Source organism: Halyomorpha halys, unplaced genomic scaffold (genome assembly GCF_000696795.3).
Source record: "Halyomorpha halys isolate HHAL.00 unplaced genomic scaffold, Hhal_1.1 Scaffold348.1, whole genome shotgun sequence".
Classification (NCBI taxonomy): domain Eukaryota; kingdom Metazoa; phylum Arthropoda; class Insecta; order Hemiptera; family Pentatomidae; genus Halyomorpha; species Halyomorpha halys.
The window spans coordinates 872,198-893,382 of record NW_027116547.1 but is presented as its reverse complement, the minus strand read 5'-3'; the positions used below and the strand labels follow the sequence as shown (position 1 = coordinate 893,382).

The window sequence follows — 21,185 nt, the reverse complement described above, 5'->3', positions numbered from 1 at the left end:
AATATATTTGTAATACTGTCTAATATTATTCTCTCAGTGTAATAACTGTAGTTTAGAGATCTGCTACTGAGAATGTTCACTTATCAAGTAAGTAAATATGTAATAAAAGCAATTTAATTTAAAACAAAGAAAAGGCACTTGCATTTTAAATAGAAGAAAAATTGAAACTCAACATGGTCACAGGAGATAAATAATATTGATTAATAATAAAATGTTAATAGTATTAATAAAACTGTTAATATGAAAGAAAAGAAGCAGCCATATGATACTACCAAATATTCAAGCTAACAAACTGTGTTCTTCAATGAGTCGATTCGTAACTGTTGTTGGTTTATTTTTTGTTTTCCCCTATGCCACAGCAGGAAGTGGGCTATTACACCATTTTCCCTCTCGCAGTCCAATATAATTTTACTCTTACTGTTGTATTCGTGAAAAAGTGTAACACAGAAGTCAAAATGTACTGTGCTGGATGGGCAGAGATCACAGTGCCAGGCTGTCACAATTCCATGAATTCTCAGAATGCATTCAACTACTGCTAGAAAGTTTTGTCTTCTACAATCACTTCAAAGTCCATGGGACACAGAATTCCACCCCCGACAATGGGAGCGATCAACAATTGACCAAATAGGCCTCACGATCGACCGGTCGATCTTGATCATTTTGTTAGCAACTCCTGATGTAAAGTGATGGTTATTTACATGGAGACCACTCTTCTCATTGTTTGGTTGATAAAGAAAACTAGAAAACATCAATAACACAAATTCACTAATAGATAAAAGTTTTAACTTTAATAAAAATTAAAAAGTCTGTATTCTGAAATTGAATTTTACTAGGAATACACTTACATTTATTAGACTTGTTTGACAGTAATGAGATAATTCATTCAAACTCAGCCTCAAAAATAAAAACTCAACCTTTAATTCCTATAATTCATAACTATGTTTTATGATCAGTTTTATAATAAAAATATCAGCCACTAATAACTTTAAAATAACTAATAACATTAATTTTTACAAATAAACTAATTTTTTTAAAAATAAAAGTCGGATTCATAATGGTGGCAAAATTTATAATGTTGAAATAAAATGTAAATAAAACTAAACCTATGAGCATTTAAACAGGTTTGAAACAGAAGCAGTCTTGAAAACCTTATACACAAATCATTATACAAAGTTTATTCATTATCACTTTCAAATGAGTATTAAGATAATCTGATTAATGGTTAAGACAATTATTATATTGAATGAGGGTTATATTTATAACAGAATATCAGATGATTTCTTCCAATTCAAATCAATGAATATTGACAATTAGATTGATGGAGTTACAACTAATATCGATTTTCAAAGATTCATGTTTAAGTAATATAAAATGATATAGTATTGTATTTCAATGTTTTTGGCATCCAACACCTAATTTTCAAGTCATATAACTTGAAGTCATGTAACTTTTTTATTAAAATGTTTGGTTTTATACATACCAGTGTACCATGGATACATACATGGGAGATTGATACCAGTTTCTTTATAAATTCAATTATGGATGGATTTCCATCAACAGCAGCTCTAATTAGGCATAACTGAATGAGGAGTGAGGCTCATTAAATTTTTTATTCATCATTAATTAAATCCTCATTATAAAATGAAAACAAAACATAGTAAAAAAGTCAATATCAAATACGTAATAACATTAATAGGTAAACAGCATAACCCTAAGACAAATGGCTTCAGTAATTTATGCTAACATAAGTCATTCATAAAAAAACCGGTATTGCTTAGGGATTGGCCTAACAATAACTTATAAACAATAAATCAAGGTAAGTGTTAATTAGTAAAAGAGACCAAATATAATAGCCATAATTTTCCTAAATCTTAGATGGGTGGAATAACTAGGAAATCAACAATGGCCAAAATCAAAAAAATATACCACTGCTTAGCTTTAGCAGTTATATATCTGATGAAAAAGTAAAGTTTTGATTTTATTTTGGATTAGGCAGATTCAAAAGATAGTAGCATAGACTAGAGCTACTTTCTCTACTGAGTTCATCATACAGACCATCCCTAAGGTAGAAGGGCAGTCACAAAATAATTCTTAGCAACAGTGAAATCTAGGCAACATACTAAACACACAAACTACTCAATAAAATTTACTCTGTACTTTAATAATATTACTGCATACTGTGTATGAATAAACTTAATAGAATTACAGATCTGCAGTTTCCTGTTTTACTGTTTTTTCCAGAATGCGATCAACTAAATTTTTAAAACAATTTTTTTTCTAATTTGATATACCAATTTATAACCTAACAAATATTGCATAACCTCAAAAATATCTTTCAGTGAGTTGTGAGTATAATTTAAAGTGAACAAAAACATGAAATACTCACTGTATCTAGATAGGGTAGCCTTATGTAAGTGTAAGAGTTACAGCGCATTATTTTTTGTCAATACAGGTATTTTTTTCCTTTTTACCCTTCTTATTAGGAGGTGAGAGCTTATGGTTTGAATTGGCCTGTTCCCAGGATAAATTCGAGTCATCTCTTGGAAGCAAAGTTGGGGGAAAGTATGCTTGTTTCTTTTTTCTTTCCGCTATTATCCTTGAAGGGCGAAAATCAAAATTTACATCCCCAAGGAAATTAATCCTCCTCCTTTCTTTTCGGCGGGCAGGGGGGTAGTCTATTTGAAGAAAAATTGGTTGTTTGGGTACACACCACCCAAACAACCTTTAAATAGACAAATCAGCTGAAAATAATTTTAACAATGCATATTTTTGCTTTGTTTTCACAGCCAATATGATTTCAAATAATTCAATAGCAATTAAAATTATACATATGAATTAAATGAAATTTGAATATTTTTAATGAAAAATAAGCATTATAATTTAAATGGATTATTAAAATATGATTGATAAATAATATAATTATTTAAATTTAATAAAGTACTTAAAACACCGATTAAACATAAGACAGATAAATTGCATAAAATGGAGAATAGTACCATTTGAATAAGACATTACAATGGTTAATAATTGATTGGTAAATATTCGTGCATTCTTTCCAATGGATGTACTAAAAATGGTAGCCCACACAGTGAAAAATTTTGCTAAACTCTGATTTTAAAGGTCATTTAACTATAAATTTTTTTTTCTTTTCTAAATATTTCAGTTCAGATTATAAAAACAAATCACAGTAATATATTTTATAAAAAGAAAAAAAACAGATGATGATTCAAATTCAATACAATCATTTGGAGATTCCAAAAATAATTTATATACACTCCACTAATGAACACAACTGTATTTGTTCATAAATTATTTAATAAAATACTTTGCCAATACTATTTAAAAAAAAAAAGAAACTAAGCAGTTTCCTAATCAGCAATATAATTGTTTCCTGGTTAATAAATTCTGGCAAACTATACTGAAGTCATAGAATGTTTCAGACTACAATAGATATGTTATCCATTTGTAACCTGAAGAAATTTATTTCTACCATGGATATCAACATCATATAACTTTAACAGATGCTTGAAGAACTGCATCAACCATAAACCAACTTATGTGCCCATTAAAATTAATTTTTTATAAATTCATTAAATTGAGAAAACAATAATCAGAAATAACCAGTTTCCAGTAATTCTTAAAACATACAAAAATCAAAACTATAAGCTATTGATGAAATAGACCATTTTTAATATAAAATGTTCAAATCCAAGAAAATAAACAAAAGTTTTCATGAAAAAAGTAAGGTGTTGGGTTACAAGTAAATTTATATCAAAGTTAATGGTAATGTAACATTTTGTATTTTATTTTGGTTAGTCGTAAAACCGCTACCAGCATGGCATCTATGTAATGTGTTTTGTATCATATTTTAGTGTTGTAATCCAGCATCAATCAATAAACTTATTACTTAACAAGGTAGCAAGTCTGTAGTAGTTCGGTTAAATTTATATCACTGGTAAAGAGTCAAAAGAAAAAGTATTTATTTTCAACCAAGACGTTAAACAAAAAGATGGCAGATAATTTCATAGTAAAGATTACAGTCTATGGAAGAAAACAATTTTGATATCATTAAAATCAACAAAGTATAATAAAGTAGTAATGGGAGAAAAATTAATGACAGATACAGTCAAATGAAAAGGCCGGGAAAGCAATAAAAGCCACATACAGTGAAATTTCAAACGATCTGTTAGAATTTGTTATTTTGTTATGAGACATTGAAGCAATCTGGAGTATAATGAAAAAAATAATTCAAGGGAGTTAACTGCACTGCAAATATGTGTAAACGTAGACATTGGAGAAATATTTTTAACAGAATTTGAGAAGTTAATAAATGAATTAAAAAAGTGCAGGCATGGTTGGTGCAAGTAACAATAAGTTTTTGTGACGAAAGAAAAGGACAAGATAAAATGTGCTTTGATTCCAGGAAGATGGGACATATAAAGAATCAGTACTTAAAAACGAAAACAACAGGAAGTCTTGGAGAGGATGAGGAGATTGGTCAATACAGGAAGACCTATAAATTCCGATAAAGTAATAAATTAATGTAAGGTTCAAAATTGGAAAATGTTATCAATAGGGAAAATACCTTGTTTAATTAGAAATTAAACTTGGACATTAGTTGAAACATCAGAAAATAAAAACGCTTTAAATTTGAATAGGACGTACACTAAAAAGGCTAATAATACATGCGAAGACACTACAACTTAAGACAAAATATTCTAATTTTCTATACTCAAGACATTTTCTGCATCGACAAATTAGGAACAAACATAAATACCTTCAAGTTACTTAATTGAAGACTGAAAAAACAAAATTATAACCTCAAAAAGTTAGTTTTAATTTTCATAATCTCTCAAGTATCACTTGATCTTCAAGCAGCAAATCAGGATTGAGAATTTTGATTTCGAAAATATCACAAATTTTACAGGCATCTTTTTTAGGAATATAAAAGTGATGATTAAATTTTGTATTAAAAATATACCTATAAAAGAGCTTCTTAACTGACTTTCTCTGATCGGTATTACACTTTTCAAGATAGAGGGAATACATTACTTTATAACTATAATGACTGTGTTATACCTTACATTGTAGTGACTTTGATATGTAGACTATTACTGAATATGTTGCATAATATAATTGATTTCATCATTTGAGTATATTTTTGAAGGACAATCTTTAAATACATCCTCTATAATTCTCACCTGGAGACTTGGCTCCTTTTATTTTTTTAATATACCAAGTATTATACATATTGTCTCTTATTTTTAAAAATGTTTCAAACAAAGTTTTTAATTGTAATTCTGAGATTTTTTATTACATTTAATTTTGGCGACAAATCTCACAAACAGGGAACATTTTGAAAAGTTTTTTAACTAATAATTTTACGAGTTTTTGGAACATATTGATCACAATTTCTGGTCTGATTTGCAATATTTCAAGCTGATTTGCTTCTTTTTTTTAGGTTTTCTACATCTTTTTTTAGACGAAGGTCCCACTTGTCGATCCTCCTCTTCACTCTATACACTAGAAGATGTAAAAGAATATGACACTTTACATCTTTCCCTCACAAGAACTGGGCCAATTATTATGCCTAGGGTTAACTGGATCAAAGTTTTGTCGTTTATCAATATCATCGACAAAATCATACTAATCGAAATAATTATTTCAGACCTCAAAACTGTTACTTAAATTTTCATATTCACATTTTTACATTATATTCACAGACAACATTATAAAATACAATGGACATAAGCGATAAAAAAAGATATGTAATGATGGGACATAAATCTGACCTCAATTAACAGCACAAGTCAAAAACTCAGTAATTAGTGGAACACTTATTACACTAAAGAATTAATTAAATCACTCTTAATAACCAAAAGTTTTTTTGTAACATTCAACATCTCAGAATGGTTAATAATAATAAACAATTATGAGACGAATAGTGACTTACTTCGCTAAAATTCTTAATAGACCAGGTGTTTTGTTGAGTGTCTAATATTGTGATCTTTAGTATTTCTATATTATTTAAAATAATTTATCATATATTATAAATAAGATACTTTTTTCTGACTTGTTTATACTATACTTAATTGGGTAGTTATCAAATTTTATAATTAAAAACAGAAACTTAACAATTCTAAATTCCAATAAACTTCTTTCACTCATACTTCTGATACACAGATTTCAAAAAATGAATGGCCAGCTATACATTCAACATTTTAACCTTGATCAAATTTTGACGGTTTATTAAAAGTTAATCAACAATTTTAAGTTAGAATAACACTGTTATGAAATAATAATGTTGACAAAAAGCCGATTCCACAGTATATTGCTTTTTAAGTGTTTCAGGCTAATATAATCAATATCTGTTCTGCATTTTCGGAGGATGATATCGGAACTCTTCAGCATGAGTTTATTTAATTAAAACCATACAACTTATGTTGAAATACTTCAAAATATACTGATATAAAAGTAAAGTAAAGTTCAGAAAACAATTTTAGCCTTGGGAAAAGATTCACATTTGACCCCACTACAGTCAACATATTAACATACCTCAATTGATTATACAAGTTGAAAGGGGATAATAACATGAACTCCATACTTGTAGATTAAATGTTACCAAAATTTATAAATATAAAAACTTACTAAATATATATAAAAAAAAAGGATTAAAGATTAATTAATTATTCCAAGAAAACACTTACGAAGAAAAATTTTAGCTATTATAAAATAAAAATAACTGTGCAAATTATTACTTTATTAAGAATTATATTAAAACAAGATGTTTTGAATAAATGTTTTCCATGTTGTATTACTAAGATTGAAGTAGCCTACCGTGGGGCTGTTTCCTATTGAGTTGCTTCCAATGTTGCTGGGAGCAGATGTGTTGGCTGAGACACGGGTACTATGAGAGGAACTACTCGAATGGCCACTATCTCCACTACTATTATTACTACTATTGTCTGCGTATTGAACAGACAGGAACTCTATTCCACTATCGTCATCACTTGGTTCTTCTTCAGTCGAGCTGAACCAATCCAATTGAAGATCAGGAGCTAGTGGAGAATCATCTTCACTAAGAATTGCTAAAAGAAAAATAATAATGAATCTTGGAATTTTAAGATTGAAGTTTTACACAAATACAATATTTCACAATTACCAATACATTTTTTTAAAATATCTATATTTTGGCAACATCGTACAACAACATAGTACGCAGTTATTCCAAACAAATCTGGTATTAGCGTAAATGACTTTCATCCATCTTTTGTTTACATTTAATGTTTCTTGGGGCAAGTACACAAAACTTGTTACCTCTAAATTTCAGACCTTTAAGAAACTGTAGGCAAGGTTTTTTCCCCATTATTTTATAATAATTATACTTATTTACACTTGGAAAACTTAATTTTATTTCTTACACTCACACATATATGAAATATATAGTAAAGAAAAGTATTACAATCCTGAAAAATTTCAAAACTACATTTTTAACAGACACATAAGTTTTAAGGTCTCTTGACCAGGGGATTTTAATTAATTGAAAATATACAAAACTTTATTTTAAAAAATATTGTTAAATTGTATTTACTTGGCTTAAGAGGGGGATGCAATATTCCCAAAATGTCCAAGGTATAAATAAACAAATACAGTTAACACTACTGTGTTTTGACATGAAGACAGAATAGGAGGATAGAAAAATAGATAAATATAAATTATGAAATAATTTGATAATTAACTTAAGGAAAAAAGAAAAAAAAAAATTGTATTAGGTTGATAACTATTTTCGGAAATATGAATAATATAGACGTATGGAATCAGAAAGCTAAAGATATCGGAAAAATAATACTTAACACATGAAGTTGGGGGAGTTTTAATTGAACTGAGATTAAACCTTAATGATTTCACAACAATGACAAGTTGAGAATAGCAGTGGCAAAAACTTAGGCAACCCTCTTAGGAGGGTAGTAAATTGAGTGTACCCTGTAAATCTCAGTATTGAAGGAATAATAATATGTCAGTGATATGATAACCGTCTTAGAAAATGTTTGGAAGAGAATTTAACAAGACTCCTCATTTGGACTATCTGCAAAATAGGTTTTTTTCCATTAGGATTAAGGACTAATAGTCTTAGTTGAGGGGGAGATGCCTTCTGGAGCCTCAGACATCCAACTTAAATGGTACTGAAATATGTTTGCATATGTCAATAAGACTTTAGGACAAAAAAAGAGAGACTAACAAATCTTAATATTTGAAATTTTTTCTAACAGTTGATCATAAATTTATTATTAGAAATAAGTAGAGATATTTATATAAATTTGAATAAATGTAATCAATATTAATTCAGATTTTTACCATGAAAATAACATTTTAGTAAAGAATATTAACCCTTCTTCTTTCAAACATACTTCTTAGAAGATTCACTATAAATGATTTTGACTCACTTAAACTATAATAAAGGTTAGTGTCGGATTTACATAATCCGAATTTTGCAGCCACTTTTCTATTTTCTATAAAATCGGGGTCAGGGGTCTTATTTTCCGATACCCCAAACAGGGCAAACCAGAAGAGCCCGAAGACTGCAATGCCGCCCCCGCCTATGTACCATGCAAGCTAGAACCTGGACTGCCAGTACTACCACGCTTCAACTGATGATACGCTGGCCAGCCACTGAGGGAGAAATACGTCTTTCTGACACCAGGCGAAGATACATGGTTTCACCATTTTCACCCACCTCTGAACCTGGATGAGGGAAGCGAAGAAGACGTAACTGCGACAGCGAAGACATCACCAGATAAGAGAACTATATTGTAATATGCTCTTTTTGAGTAAATAGTATATTTTGATGTATAAAGGGTTTTTAATATGTTTCTATTTTATGTATCATTTTAATACTGTTCATTTGTGTCGTTGAACCAAAAAGCAAGCTAACCAATTTTCATTGTCTATAATAAATTTGTGATTCAAAACAAAACCAAGAAGGCGTACGTATCTTTCAAAAGGTCCGTTGAATCAAGGCCATGTTGAGCAGATTCAAATATCATAAAAACTATTTTAACTCTTCCCATCATAAATGAAAATATAGTAAATTTAAGAAAAAATAGAAGTCAAGAAATAGTGCTAAAGAATAATATTCAGAAAGTAAATCATTTGCAAAAATCCCTAACTGTTGTGCAAGAATCAATGTTTACATGGAACATCGAGACAGGTTTTGGTTTTTGGTGATTCATTGGTTGTTTGGGCGCGATAGGGAAATGATGTTTCCAGAATGAGAAGGTCCTCATCAATTTCTGTCCAGCAAAGGTGAACATCTTGAACAAAGAGGACAACCAAGAGTCACCCAAAAAGAAAAAGGGACTCTGAGTTTGGATTGCCTGGTGAGAGGACGTTCGTCAGCTGGAAGCGGGAAAGATTGGAAGCCATTGTTGTGAGAGAGACATAGCTTTTTGGAAGGGCTGGAAGCCATTTTTGATGTTAGGACATAGCATTATAGAAAAGAAGATACCAAGAATCATCAAAAGAAGAGTCTATGAAATTGGTTAGTTTTGTTATGCCTAAATTTAAGTACATGTGTAAAAGAGATATTAATTTAATTAAGTGTTAATAGTAAAAGTTTCTGTCTCTGATTGCCTAGAAACCTGCCCTGAGATTAAGAGTCTTTTATATTATCAAATTTAAATAAAATTCTATTATCTATTTAATATTAAAGTTTTTAATTAGATCCCAAGCTATCCTTTAAATAGGAAACTATTTATAAACTATTAAAATTCTTTTTATTTAAAACTAAATAATTTTTAAATTATTACAATATATATTCACATAAGAGACCCTCTGATGTTGATTTATATTATTTAAAATATAATTAAGTAATTAATTATCACTTACTAAAATGCTAACCTATTTTCCCCCTCAGGTATTTTATTCTGATTTCTCATAAATATATGTGCCCATTACTAAATGTAAAAATGTCTCATAATTTAACACCTCACTTCTACTCTAATTTTAATTCAATATTTCAACATACATTCGAGATACCTGAGATAACTGTATACAGTTAGCTCATTTCAAACTTTATATATAATAACATTGTACTACTTACTACAAGCCATTGTCAAACAATATCCAATTGTCATCACAACTGGTTATTAGCAGCTCTAATAGTTCGGCTTGTCTGAATATTATACATTTCATATAATGAATTATTTCATCAAAACTTTTTTTTTTTTTTTTTTTCGTGTACTCCCCAAATTTTAGGCATTGAAAAACTTTCAAAATTAAATTTTATCAAATTAATTAAATAAACATACTTTTATCCTTTGGCATATTTCCATCAACAGTTTGAAGAGAAGAATTCCTCTCCAAAGAATAAGGTTTAGGCTTGGTCGTAGCAGGAGATGGTGGTGTCAGACGACGAGAATACATTTTCCTACGGCCTCCTCTGGTTACATGGGGTTCACACCTTGAGGGACCAGCCTCCTCTACACTATCACCTCCTGTTTAATTATGTAAATCATTATTACTAAGATGTCAAAAAAAAAAGAAGAGAATATTCAAGATATTATATTTCTTTGAAATGTTTAAAATAAATTAACAGATAATAAAACAAACAATAGAAAAAATTATATTTCAAAATGAACTACAATTTAAAGGTGACTATAATCATGGCTTTCTGTACACATAAATCTAAGAAAGAATATGCATAGGCACATTATTTTCAGAAGATTTAAATGCCAAAATATCTATACACACACAACTGATAACCATGCAAAATATCCAAAATAATGACTGGATTCTAATTAATACCATACACTGCTCAGGATTTGAGTTTTAAAAAATTTGAAGAAGTTTCTAAATATTTACCAATCTCTACTACTCTCTCTCTTTCCCCTCAACTCTGAGATGAGATTATTTACTATCTAGGGTGTGTAATGTAGTAACTTACATCATTAAAGCATCAGAGTAATCACATATCAAACGAAAGAAACTTCATAAATAGTATTAATTAGATTTAAGAGGAAAATGGAAAAATTAAATTAAATTAACAAGTAAACATTGTAGAATATGGATTAAATATGGAAGATAGTTGGTGCGATTCCCACCCACAAAATGAATAAATAAAATTATGACTCAGCCCACCACAAGGATATGTCCAAGCAAACCAGTTAGTAGCATTCGAATTTGTATCTGTTCAAATGAAATGCATGGAGTCAATCATACTTGACTCTTAAGGGCTTTAATTTACTTCTTCTTTTTTAATGAGTGTGTGAGGAATACATTCAAGATTTATCCTCATAGAAAAAATATATACATGAAGAACATGAATCTATAACCCACTGCACCAAAGACATCTTAATAACAAATTATAAAAATAAAATACAAACCTGGTCGATATCTTCTACTTCGAGAGTTATAACGATGCCTGGGGGAGTATGTTGGACCCTGTATAGATGGCCCAGGAGCCCAGAAATCAGTTTCAGTTCTTAGATTATACTCATCTCCCTCAGCAAACAAAGGTTCAACCTCCATTTCTCCTAAAATAAAATTATCAATTTAAACTACTTCCAATATACTATCCATCACTAATTAAATGATATACTAAGTATATATGGGATAGATACACTACAGACCATAAGTTTGACTATAATTTTTTTTTTTATTCCTGTAGAAATTAAGTAGATAATTTATAATTAAAAAACAAATCATCTTAACAAAATGGTTTTAAAAAATTTAGACGTTGCATTGACGGGGTTTATTTGTTTTAAGTTATTTTCTTCCAAATATATGAAAAAAAAAGAAAGAAGAAAATTATAAACATCCTTAATTGTATTTGGTACATTAGCCAAACAACTTTGGTGTCGGTTGAAGGTAGATTAAGATCTAGACTGATCTGATTAATGTTAACACAACTAAATTGGAAGTTCATTTAACAGTCACTATAAGAGTATAGGTCACTATTTTAAGAATGAAGAGGTATCTGCAAGGAGATACAATGTCTCCTTAAGGTCATTTATCTGACAAAAAGTAAATCATATGTCTGGTCCAATTTAAACCTTTAACTTGAGTGAGCACCAGTCATTGGAAAAAAATAAGAACTATTCCACTTTTTTGTTCTACTATGGAGGTTGTATTTTACTTCCAAAATAGATTTATAAGTAGTAAATAAAATATCATAAAAGATTGTTTTCTACTCCCTCACCATGTCCAACTTAATAGTAAGACACTTTAAAAATTAGTATTCGATCTACAATTGATTGTTTGTTTCAATTTACTAAATGATTTAGCCAGTTATTATATGAGGAATCCATTAAAAAACATACCTCATTATTTACAACAGTCAGTAAAAAAATAAATAAATAAAAACTATAGATACAGACTTTTTCCTTCACTCTCTAACAGAAAATATTTGGAGGGGAAACATGGTCAGGTAGCTGGGGTGAGAAGGGATGACAGTAGGTAGCCCCATGGATTATTCTAGAACACCAACTAGATGATCAGTCACATGTTTCAGTTTAGCAGAGGAAGTCTTTTTGGGGAAACAGTGCCATTGTATATTGTCATTTCACTCTCTCACTTCAAAAAAACAGGAAAGTTTTAAAGTAATTGTTTTGCTAGACTCTTATTTTTCGATGGGAAATGTTAAAGGTTTTTGCATCCGTGCTCTCTTTCATATGTAAATGAATTAAAACAATTTAAAAAAAAATAAAAACCATAAAAATCTCATTCCCTCATTTTTTTTTCCAAAATGTGCGATAATGAGGTAGTAAAGAACTCTATTCTTACATCAATATTAAACTGTTTCAAGTTTGGAAAAATAATTTTTTCTTTGAAAAATATATTTCTTCACCCCCCAAAAAGAATGTTTTTACATTCTTTTTGGGGGTGAACAAAAAACATTCTTTTTGGGGGGGTGAAAAACATTCTTTTCGCTGACCATTTTTTTTTGTTTAAATTTTATTTTTATAGATCTATAAAAGAGGGAATTTAGTTTTCGAGAAAGAATATTCACCGGAATCGTGCTTAAAAAAATTTGAGTACCAAGCAAAACCAAGCATAAGAAAAAATTGCTCAAGGCGTGAACAACTGACAAAAAGATGTCAGCACCTTAAATAAGTATAACTAAAATGATAAAGTAAGATGTTTCAAGTGTATTAAAATTTAATCAAATATTAAACAAACTATATGAGTTATTTTGACCACACCTGGAGCATCTTGCTTTTATTAATTACAGATGGTGAATCAACAATTTTCCAATGTAATGAAAATGGTTGGCTGTAACAAAACTAAGGTAAAAACAAAGCCCTGTAGGAAAGATTTAGAAGGTTTTTGCAGACAATAAAAACAGAAAAATAAAAGAATGTAAAAAAATTCAAGAGCTTTAAAATTCGTAAATGCAAAAAGCATTGTTTATTAACTTATGAGACTGCGCTATCAACTCACGTTAAGAATCTGTTAGTAATCAGAATTTAGAATATTATTATTGTTAATGCCTTTGTATGTTAACTGCTTCAATTATTGGATTTCAATATTAGACCTCTTGACAATCATTCTCTATTATGCCTGTCCTTATATTCCCCTTATTGGATATTGAATGAACATAAAAGTTTTTTAGAAATTGTATTCCTTCCTTCCCATGGCATTTTTCCTCCTCCACATTATTTTTTAAAAGAGGTGTATTTTAGAAATGCCAGTTTAACTTAAATAAAGTGAATTGTTCGATTTTTTATAGAACTACTGATGGTAAACAACTATCTAGATATCAATATTATTAACAACTATTGACTATCCCTAGGAAATAAGAATATGACTAATGATTTGTCAGCATCTCCATTTATAACTGAAATAAATAATTTTAAGGCTAAAATTAAATATAGAAATATTACAGGGCAACTTACTTTAGCTAGTAAGATTTAATAAACTTACTTTAACTAGTAGGCTTATTTTTTAATTTCAAAACTTAACTTAACTTTTGGCCTGTAGTAATCTATCTATAAAGTCACTTAAGTGTGGTATGAAATATGCACAGTACATGCAATATTCATATGACCATGAAAGACTACTTTCATGGCATTATATATAGTAACATAAGTTCACAGGTTTTATCAAAACGGAAATCCAACAACTTTAGAATACAGTAAGTAAACAAACAAGTTGTAACAATATCTTATTGTGTCCTAAAATCTTGATATCAAAGCATAAAATAAAACCAGTATAAAAACACCATGAGCTTATGCAACAATTAATAATACATTATAGACAATCATTAATTTAAAAATCCTACTTTACAAATATTCATTTAACATTTTAGTATTAATTTAATTAAATTACTAAACTGAAATTAATCCTAAAATCATCATGATACAATAGTTGCAAAATTAAAAAAAAAAAATAGTAATAAAACTAATGATTTAATTTTAAAACAATTTAATTATCTACTACTAGGTTAGGTAGCCAAAAACATAATTGATCTTTGTGTTTTTCAAAAATTATATCCACTATTCAAGCATGGACAACCAATATTCCTAAGAAATTAATTATTGTGTATCGTTATAATTAACTAACATCATTCAATCATGCAAATAAATACAACTAAAAAATGAGTGGTTAGGTGATGATAAGATAAAATGAAAAGCATAAAATAACTGACAACCTGAGAGAATCAGAAAAATAAGCATGAGAGTACAATTTAGTAAAGAATGAGAGAAAACAATGGCTAAAAAGTTGTGAAGTAACAAGGATCCTGAAGAAAGCTTAAGTCAGAATAAAGGATAAATATTATAATGATTATTTCTCATTATAAAAGAATAAAATCAGAAAAGTATAAAATAATTAAGTATCACAAATAGCACATTTCCTGAATAATTAAACAGCTACAGAATATCTCCCTTAAAGATAGGAATACAAGCAGCGAGAATCAACTAGGAAAATTAAAAAAAAAAAAAAAAAAGTGAGTTCAAAGAGATATGGTATTGAAAGAAAATCATAAGATATTATAAAAATAAAATAATATTTGTATACCTGAACCTGATTAACCCTTCTGAAAGTTGTTGGATTCACCCTTTTTAATTTGGTAAAACATTTTATATTTAATACATTACGAATACCCCTATTATATGAACAACTCAATAATAATGTACAGTATCAAATATAACCAATCCATTATGTACAAATATGAAAACAGTAAAACATATATGTTAATTCTATGATTTCCTGGTTGGATATTTATTTGAACGGTTTCATAATTGATAAAAAACTAAATTTGAGTTAATATATCAATTTAACAATTTTTTTTTTTTTTAACTTTTATATTTATAAACATTACAGCAAGCTACCGCCATTAGACGATTAGTAATCATCATAAATGAAATTATTTACATTTGTGCCATGTATATACAAGTTGAAAAATTTAAAATAAAGAGCTTACAATAATAAAAGAAAAAGATTAAATAATAATAAATAAATTTTCAAATTCGACAACTTCTATTCTATTCAAGAAGGCAATACTTTCGCTTACTGTATTTTATTTATTGATTAGATCAAAAAAAATGTTTTTGTGTTTTTATGGTAATTATGACTATAGTCAATATGTTATACCTATCGCCATAACAACCATGGAAACACCAAAACCTTTAATTTCCCCTTTAGTTAGTTATAAAATCCAATTATATTTTATTTTTATCTCTTGTTCATTACTACTAACATTGATAGATGATTAATTATTTCAAAGAATTAATAATCTTTATTTGTTAAAGAAATTAAAAGTACATTAGAGGGAACTTTTTGAAAATTTAGCATTCAAGTATGGTCAGACTGTTTCAATAAGGATAGGACCTAGCTGATATTTAAAACCACTAGATTATGTATTTATTTACCAAGTTTAATCAAAATCTTTTGAGCCAATCTAAATTCAATGTGTAACCGAAGTGTAAAATCGATTATATAAAGAGCCACTTCCAGTTCGAAATTTGATTTTAAAGAAAAACTTGCTATAATACCTGTCCTAAATACGTAATTTCATACAAAAATATGTATCAGAAGCAAATTAAATAATGAATAACAAACTTGCTTTATCTACCCTCGACTAATTTTTACATTCAAACTTGGCCGTTTCAGAATTTCATTTCTTCATTTTCCTTTTTTTTAAAATATACTCCTATTAGTCAAATAGTTGAAATTATTTTCAAATAATACAATTGTACATTAGTGAGTTATTATAGAGTTACATTTTATCTACCTATCCAGGCTTATCAGAACTTACTTTGAATGGCTTTCAGAAGAAAGACCTCTTTTAATATAAACCAATATTTAAATAAATTCAACAATTTAATTCATTAAAAGCCATTACTACTTTTGATTATTATTACAATATGTATGATAATTGTAATAATATGTTTTTTCCAATTAAATATATAAACAACCTAGACATTGATTATATAACAATTAGTAACAACTAAACAAAAAAAAATATTTATAAGAAATAATAAAAGTCAAATCTCAAATGTAACAATTAAAGAAAAGAATAACAAAAGATGAATTCATAATATATAATAATGATAAATGATCTAGTAATGCAAATTATTACCATACCTTTAATTGTTAAGTTGTTTCTATTTTCACAATAATAAGTAAAACTTAGTGAAATTCAGCACCAGTGTTTACACTTTAACATAAATAAATAAGTCCAACAAGAGCCTATGAAGGAACTAAGGGACAACAAGTGTCTAATACCTGTAGGTACCTAGGTGACCTTACAATTTCTAGAAAAACAGTCAAAAACCTGACCTCACAAAATTCTCAGAAGGCAGTGTCATCTCAAGCTACCTGATTTATGCCATGAAGATACATGATTTATGCCAGGTCCTCATTATATGTAATAGGGCCTAGAAAAACATTGCCACTGTCACTACCCAAATAAAGCTCACAAAGTTTCTGTCTAAATTTAGTATGAAAAAGTAGGATCTAACACTTAGTGTAGAAAGTCAATGTTCAACCAACCAAGGCTAGCTGATAGAGCATTGATTGACAAGATAGACACCTTGCTCCCTATAAATAATAAAAGCCTACTTTTACAAAGGGAGTGAATTTGCAACTGGGAATCTGGACTTGGGTCGTGTCATCTCAAGAGAGTTTTTACATCTGAAATAGTGATTACAGATATACATAAAGTATTGTTATAATTATAAATCATACTACAGAGTGGAAGAAAAACAATAACAAGTGTTTCATTTTTCATTGTTTAAAATGACCGTATACAAACAATTAACTTTCCTATAGTTTGAAACTAACAGTTATTATAGTTTTTTTTTATTTCAAAGGTTAAAGGATGAGTTTAAAAAAAAACTTTTATGTGAAACTTTTGAAATGAATAAGTTTTATTTTATAATGAAACTCTAATTCTACCAAACTTTATACTTAAAAAGGTATATATTTCTTTTGCACTAAAAAAAAATGTTAATTTTATACTTAAAATCTATGATTAAAGACTATAATTCTTAATCAGCCTAAAATTATTTTTCATTGAACTTATAAAAAAAAAGGGATTAAAATTATTAATCCATCTAAGTTATTTATTATTCATAATAAAAAACTTTTGTCAGTGTCGTGCACATTTTCTCTCAACTGCATTAAGAATAAATAGAATACCAATGAATTCTGAGACAAAGTTCAACAAAATAAACATTGTTTCCAAATTTTTAGAATTTAAAAGTTAGTTATTTTATAAACAAATTCTTAAATTAATTGATTTTTTAATTAATAAAAACAATTCAACATATTTTCATTAAATTCAGTACAACAATTGTGAAAGAATTCATTGACAAAACCATTTAATTTGTTATTTTATATTCCACAAAGTTCTCCAAAATACGAATAGATTCGTATTAAAAGTTTTTTTCTCACTGATTCTAACACGAATACAAGATTTGAGCAGAAAGTTTAGAACAATATAGTAAAACGTATTGTTATAACAAATGAAAAATTTCAGATTTATGAAAATATCTAATAACTGAAACTACACCAAATTATTAAGTTGGTTCCTATACCAAAAAGAACTATACTGCAGAAGTTGTCAACAATTTTTTTTTTATTTACTTCAGTAATTAGGTTAAACCTAATATAATCACAATTACTTGACTATCTATTAGTCTACCATGGATATATTTTTTTACAAATATTTTGTGTTTCTGATGAATCATAAAAATCCCGCCGTTAAATCAACTTACAAAATGCTCTGGAAGTTTAGGAGATTGATTGATGTGAACATTTTTATTTTTTAAATAACTTATGGCTCATGCAAAACTATTGATCATTTAGCAGATTGTGTATAAGAAATAATTTTCAATAAAGGTATGAAAGGATAGTCAAAATAATTCTACATAAGCTTTAAAATAAAAGGAGCTACCTAATTTCATACAATGCAGTGCCTTTCTAGTGTGTTTTTAACCTTCACTGTGCTTTGTTAGTAAACAGAAACTATAAAACCTGAATTAATGAAAGAAACAAAAACATTTTTGGAAGCTAATTTTTGATGCACTAGCAGAGGAGTCTAGTCTCAGCAAAGCATCTAGATATTAACAACAATCATTAAAAAATAAACACAAAAGGCACAACAAAGCTATATGAAAGAAAATAGGTATCTATTTATGCAAGAGATAAGCAATTGGTTGGAATTGGTCAGAGAGCTTTTCATTGACTATCAAATCATCTGGATATGCATAAAAATGAGATCTTAAATTGAGCAAACCATTTTTTTTAAACATTACTGCTTATGAAAGTTTAGATCAACTTTTCCTGCATGCTGACTCGGAATGTAACATTTAAAAGCATGCAGTTCCTCCTAAAAACACAAATTAAAGTCCCAAAATAAAGTAGTTTTAAAACTACTTACCAGACATTTAATTGTTCAAAATAATTGACAAACCAAATTGTTTTAAAATCAATACCCGAACCTCAATTTAAAACAGAAAAGCAGCAGACCTCCCATCAACATAAGTAAGTGTTAAATTAAAAAAAAAAAAAATCAGAAGCACAGCAATTACCAGTGTGTAATAATATTAGATTTTTATTAATATAAAATTATCTAACTTTTATGAGCACTTAGGTAAAATGACACTAAGTAGAATACTTTAAGAATTTCACTTATAATACATTAAATGATTTAACAGGAAGCATATAAATCAATAAAGACAAAGAAAAAAACTTTATGCAAAGGAAAAAATAGTTATAGCTTCATATTACGAGATAACCTGAGGTTACCTACATATGTTCTGCTGACTGCTGTACTTAGGTGAAAAACAATGATTTATACCAATAATGAGGTCTGCATTTTGGGGAGCATCAACATCGGAAGTGAAAGCAGTGTCAAAAATCTCTGCCAGTGATACTGTAGGGCTAGTCTGAGTCGTGCTGCTGTTGTACTTAGTATTTTCCCACGGCCTATGTTGCCTCGATCCACTGCTCACAGCTTCATCCATGATAACTATTCAAATTAATCAACGAATGAAAACACTAAGCTATCAGGGCCCAATTCACTTCAAAAATAAAATAACCTATGTAATAATGAATTACATTATGGTATGTTCAAATAAAGATATAATGTACATAAAAATGATATAAACAGGAAATGTGAAAAGCATATATGTTCTTATTTTCTTATTTGGCAGCACCACACTCCATTCAACTACTTACTACTAAGTGGAAAATAATTTATTTTAATTAGAATAGAAATGTAGAATCATTCATCAAATGTGCTATAAATATGTAATGTAAAAATTGTATTAATAAAGAAAACAGACTGGAATTATAAATAATTAATTACTACTTTGATTTAAAGTTGAATTGGAAACAATAGTAATTGACTTATACAAAGTAAATGCCTATTCAGTGAATTATAGATCATACTGATCATAACATTTAAGTATCATTTATTGTACTCCACTAAAGAATATATTTTTGATAACTTTGCACATCTCCTCTACAGTGTGTAATTAGTGATAAAAATTCAAGGAAAACAATTTTTGAAAGAGAGTTCAATAATAACCCTCACACTAATATATTCTTAATAAGCATAAAATCACAAATCAATTGATCCATTTAGGGGACTACAGCAGCACAATGATAAAAAATTCTACATTAAAACAGACATTAATGAAATTAAAAAAAACTAATAAGGGTAAAATTCAAAACATCTGTGTAATACTTAATTAGAACTAATCTATTCTATGATAGACAATAAAACAAAAATTGCATCCAATTAAAACAAGTTTATTAAAGCAAAACAAGCTCTATTCAATTTCCACATTTATAATGTAACTTTAAGAAATTACCTTAAAACTATAAATAACAATACAATCCATTCCAGTAGAAAACAAGTAAATGGAAACAACACCACTTCTTATGTACATTACGCCATCTTAGGGATCACCAAGATAATACTGAGAACTCTATCGAGTTCGAAAATCGATTATTACATTTGATATTTTCATTGAAATAAATATATTCCTACTGAAGTTTCTTTAAAATTCAGAAGGGAAAAATAAACCACCAGTGTTAAATAAGTCTGAAAATTGCTCAATTTCTAAAATTATAGTTATTGATTTCAAACCCACTATGAAAAAAAGGTTTTCCTCTCCAATTTTTCTTTTCTTACTTTCTGCCATTATTTTTAAATATTAAAAAACACAAAATTATTCTACATAACACCCTTTTTTATTTATCTCATATGCTTTTTGATTTAGTTCCTATTTTCTATTACTATAATAGAAAATAGGAACTATATTAATAAAAAAATAAATGTACAAATAATTTATAAGGAAAAAATAATAAATGTACAATTTTAATTCTAAAATTAGTTTTAAATTAAATATATGTTTGGGGTAAAAAAAAGAATAAATAGTTTATAACTATTTAATATCCGACGTTTCGCCCCACTTTACGAACTTCATCAGGGCTGTTCAAAGCAAGCAAGCACGCACGCACGCACGCACGCACGCACGCACGCACGCACGCACGCACACGCACACGCACGCACGCACACGCACACGCGCACGCGAACGCGCACGCGCACGCAAACAAACACACACACACGCGCACGCGCGCGCGCACGCACGCACGCACGCAAACAAACACACACACACACACACACACACACACACACACACACACACACACACACACACACACACACACAC

At 28.5% G+C, this 21,185-nt stretch overlaps 1 protein-coding gene across 6 annotated transcripts in view; it reads right to left on the bottom strand.

The window, feature by feature from the left end:
- The window catches only part of LOC106681558 (E3 ubiquitin-protein ligase arkadia-C), a 48,664-nt gene extending 28,241 nt beyond the window's left edge, over positions 1-20,423 (bottom strand). For 3 of the 6 annotated variants that reach the window (XM_014421913.2, XM_014421916.2, XM_014421914.2), the window contains exons 1-5: positions 20,322-20,423; positions 19,304-19,474; positions 11,382-11,531; positions 10,308-10,493; positions 6,838-7,088 (exon numbers count right to left, since the gene is read on the bottom strand). In XM_014421913.2, coding sequence (XP_014277399.1) covers positions 6,838-7,088; positions 10,308-10,493; positions 11,382-11,531; positions 19,304-19,469 — 753 coding nt within the window. In that variant the 5' untranslated portion in view covers positions 19,470-19,474; positions 20,322-20,423. Of the gene's footprint in view, positions 1-6,837; positions 7,089-10,307; positions 10,494-11,381; positions 11,532-19,255; positions 19,475-19,563; positions 19,705-20,321 lie in introns of those variants that run through there. The other 3 variants (XM_067053299.1, XM_067053300.1, XM_014421917.3) reach the window with 3 other exon arrangements.
- Positions 20,424-21,185: the final 762 nt, after the last annotated feature.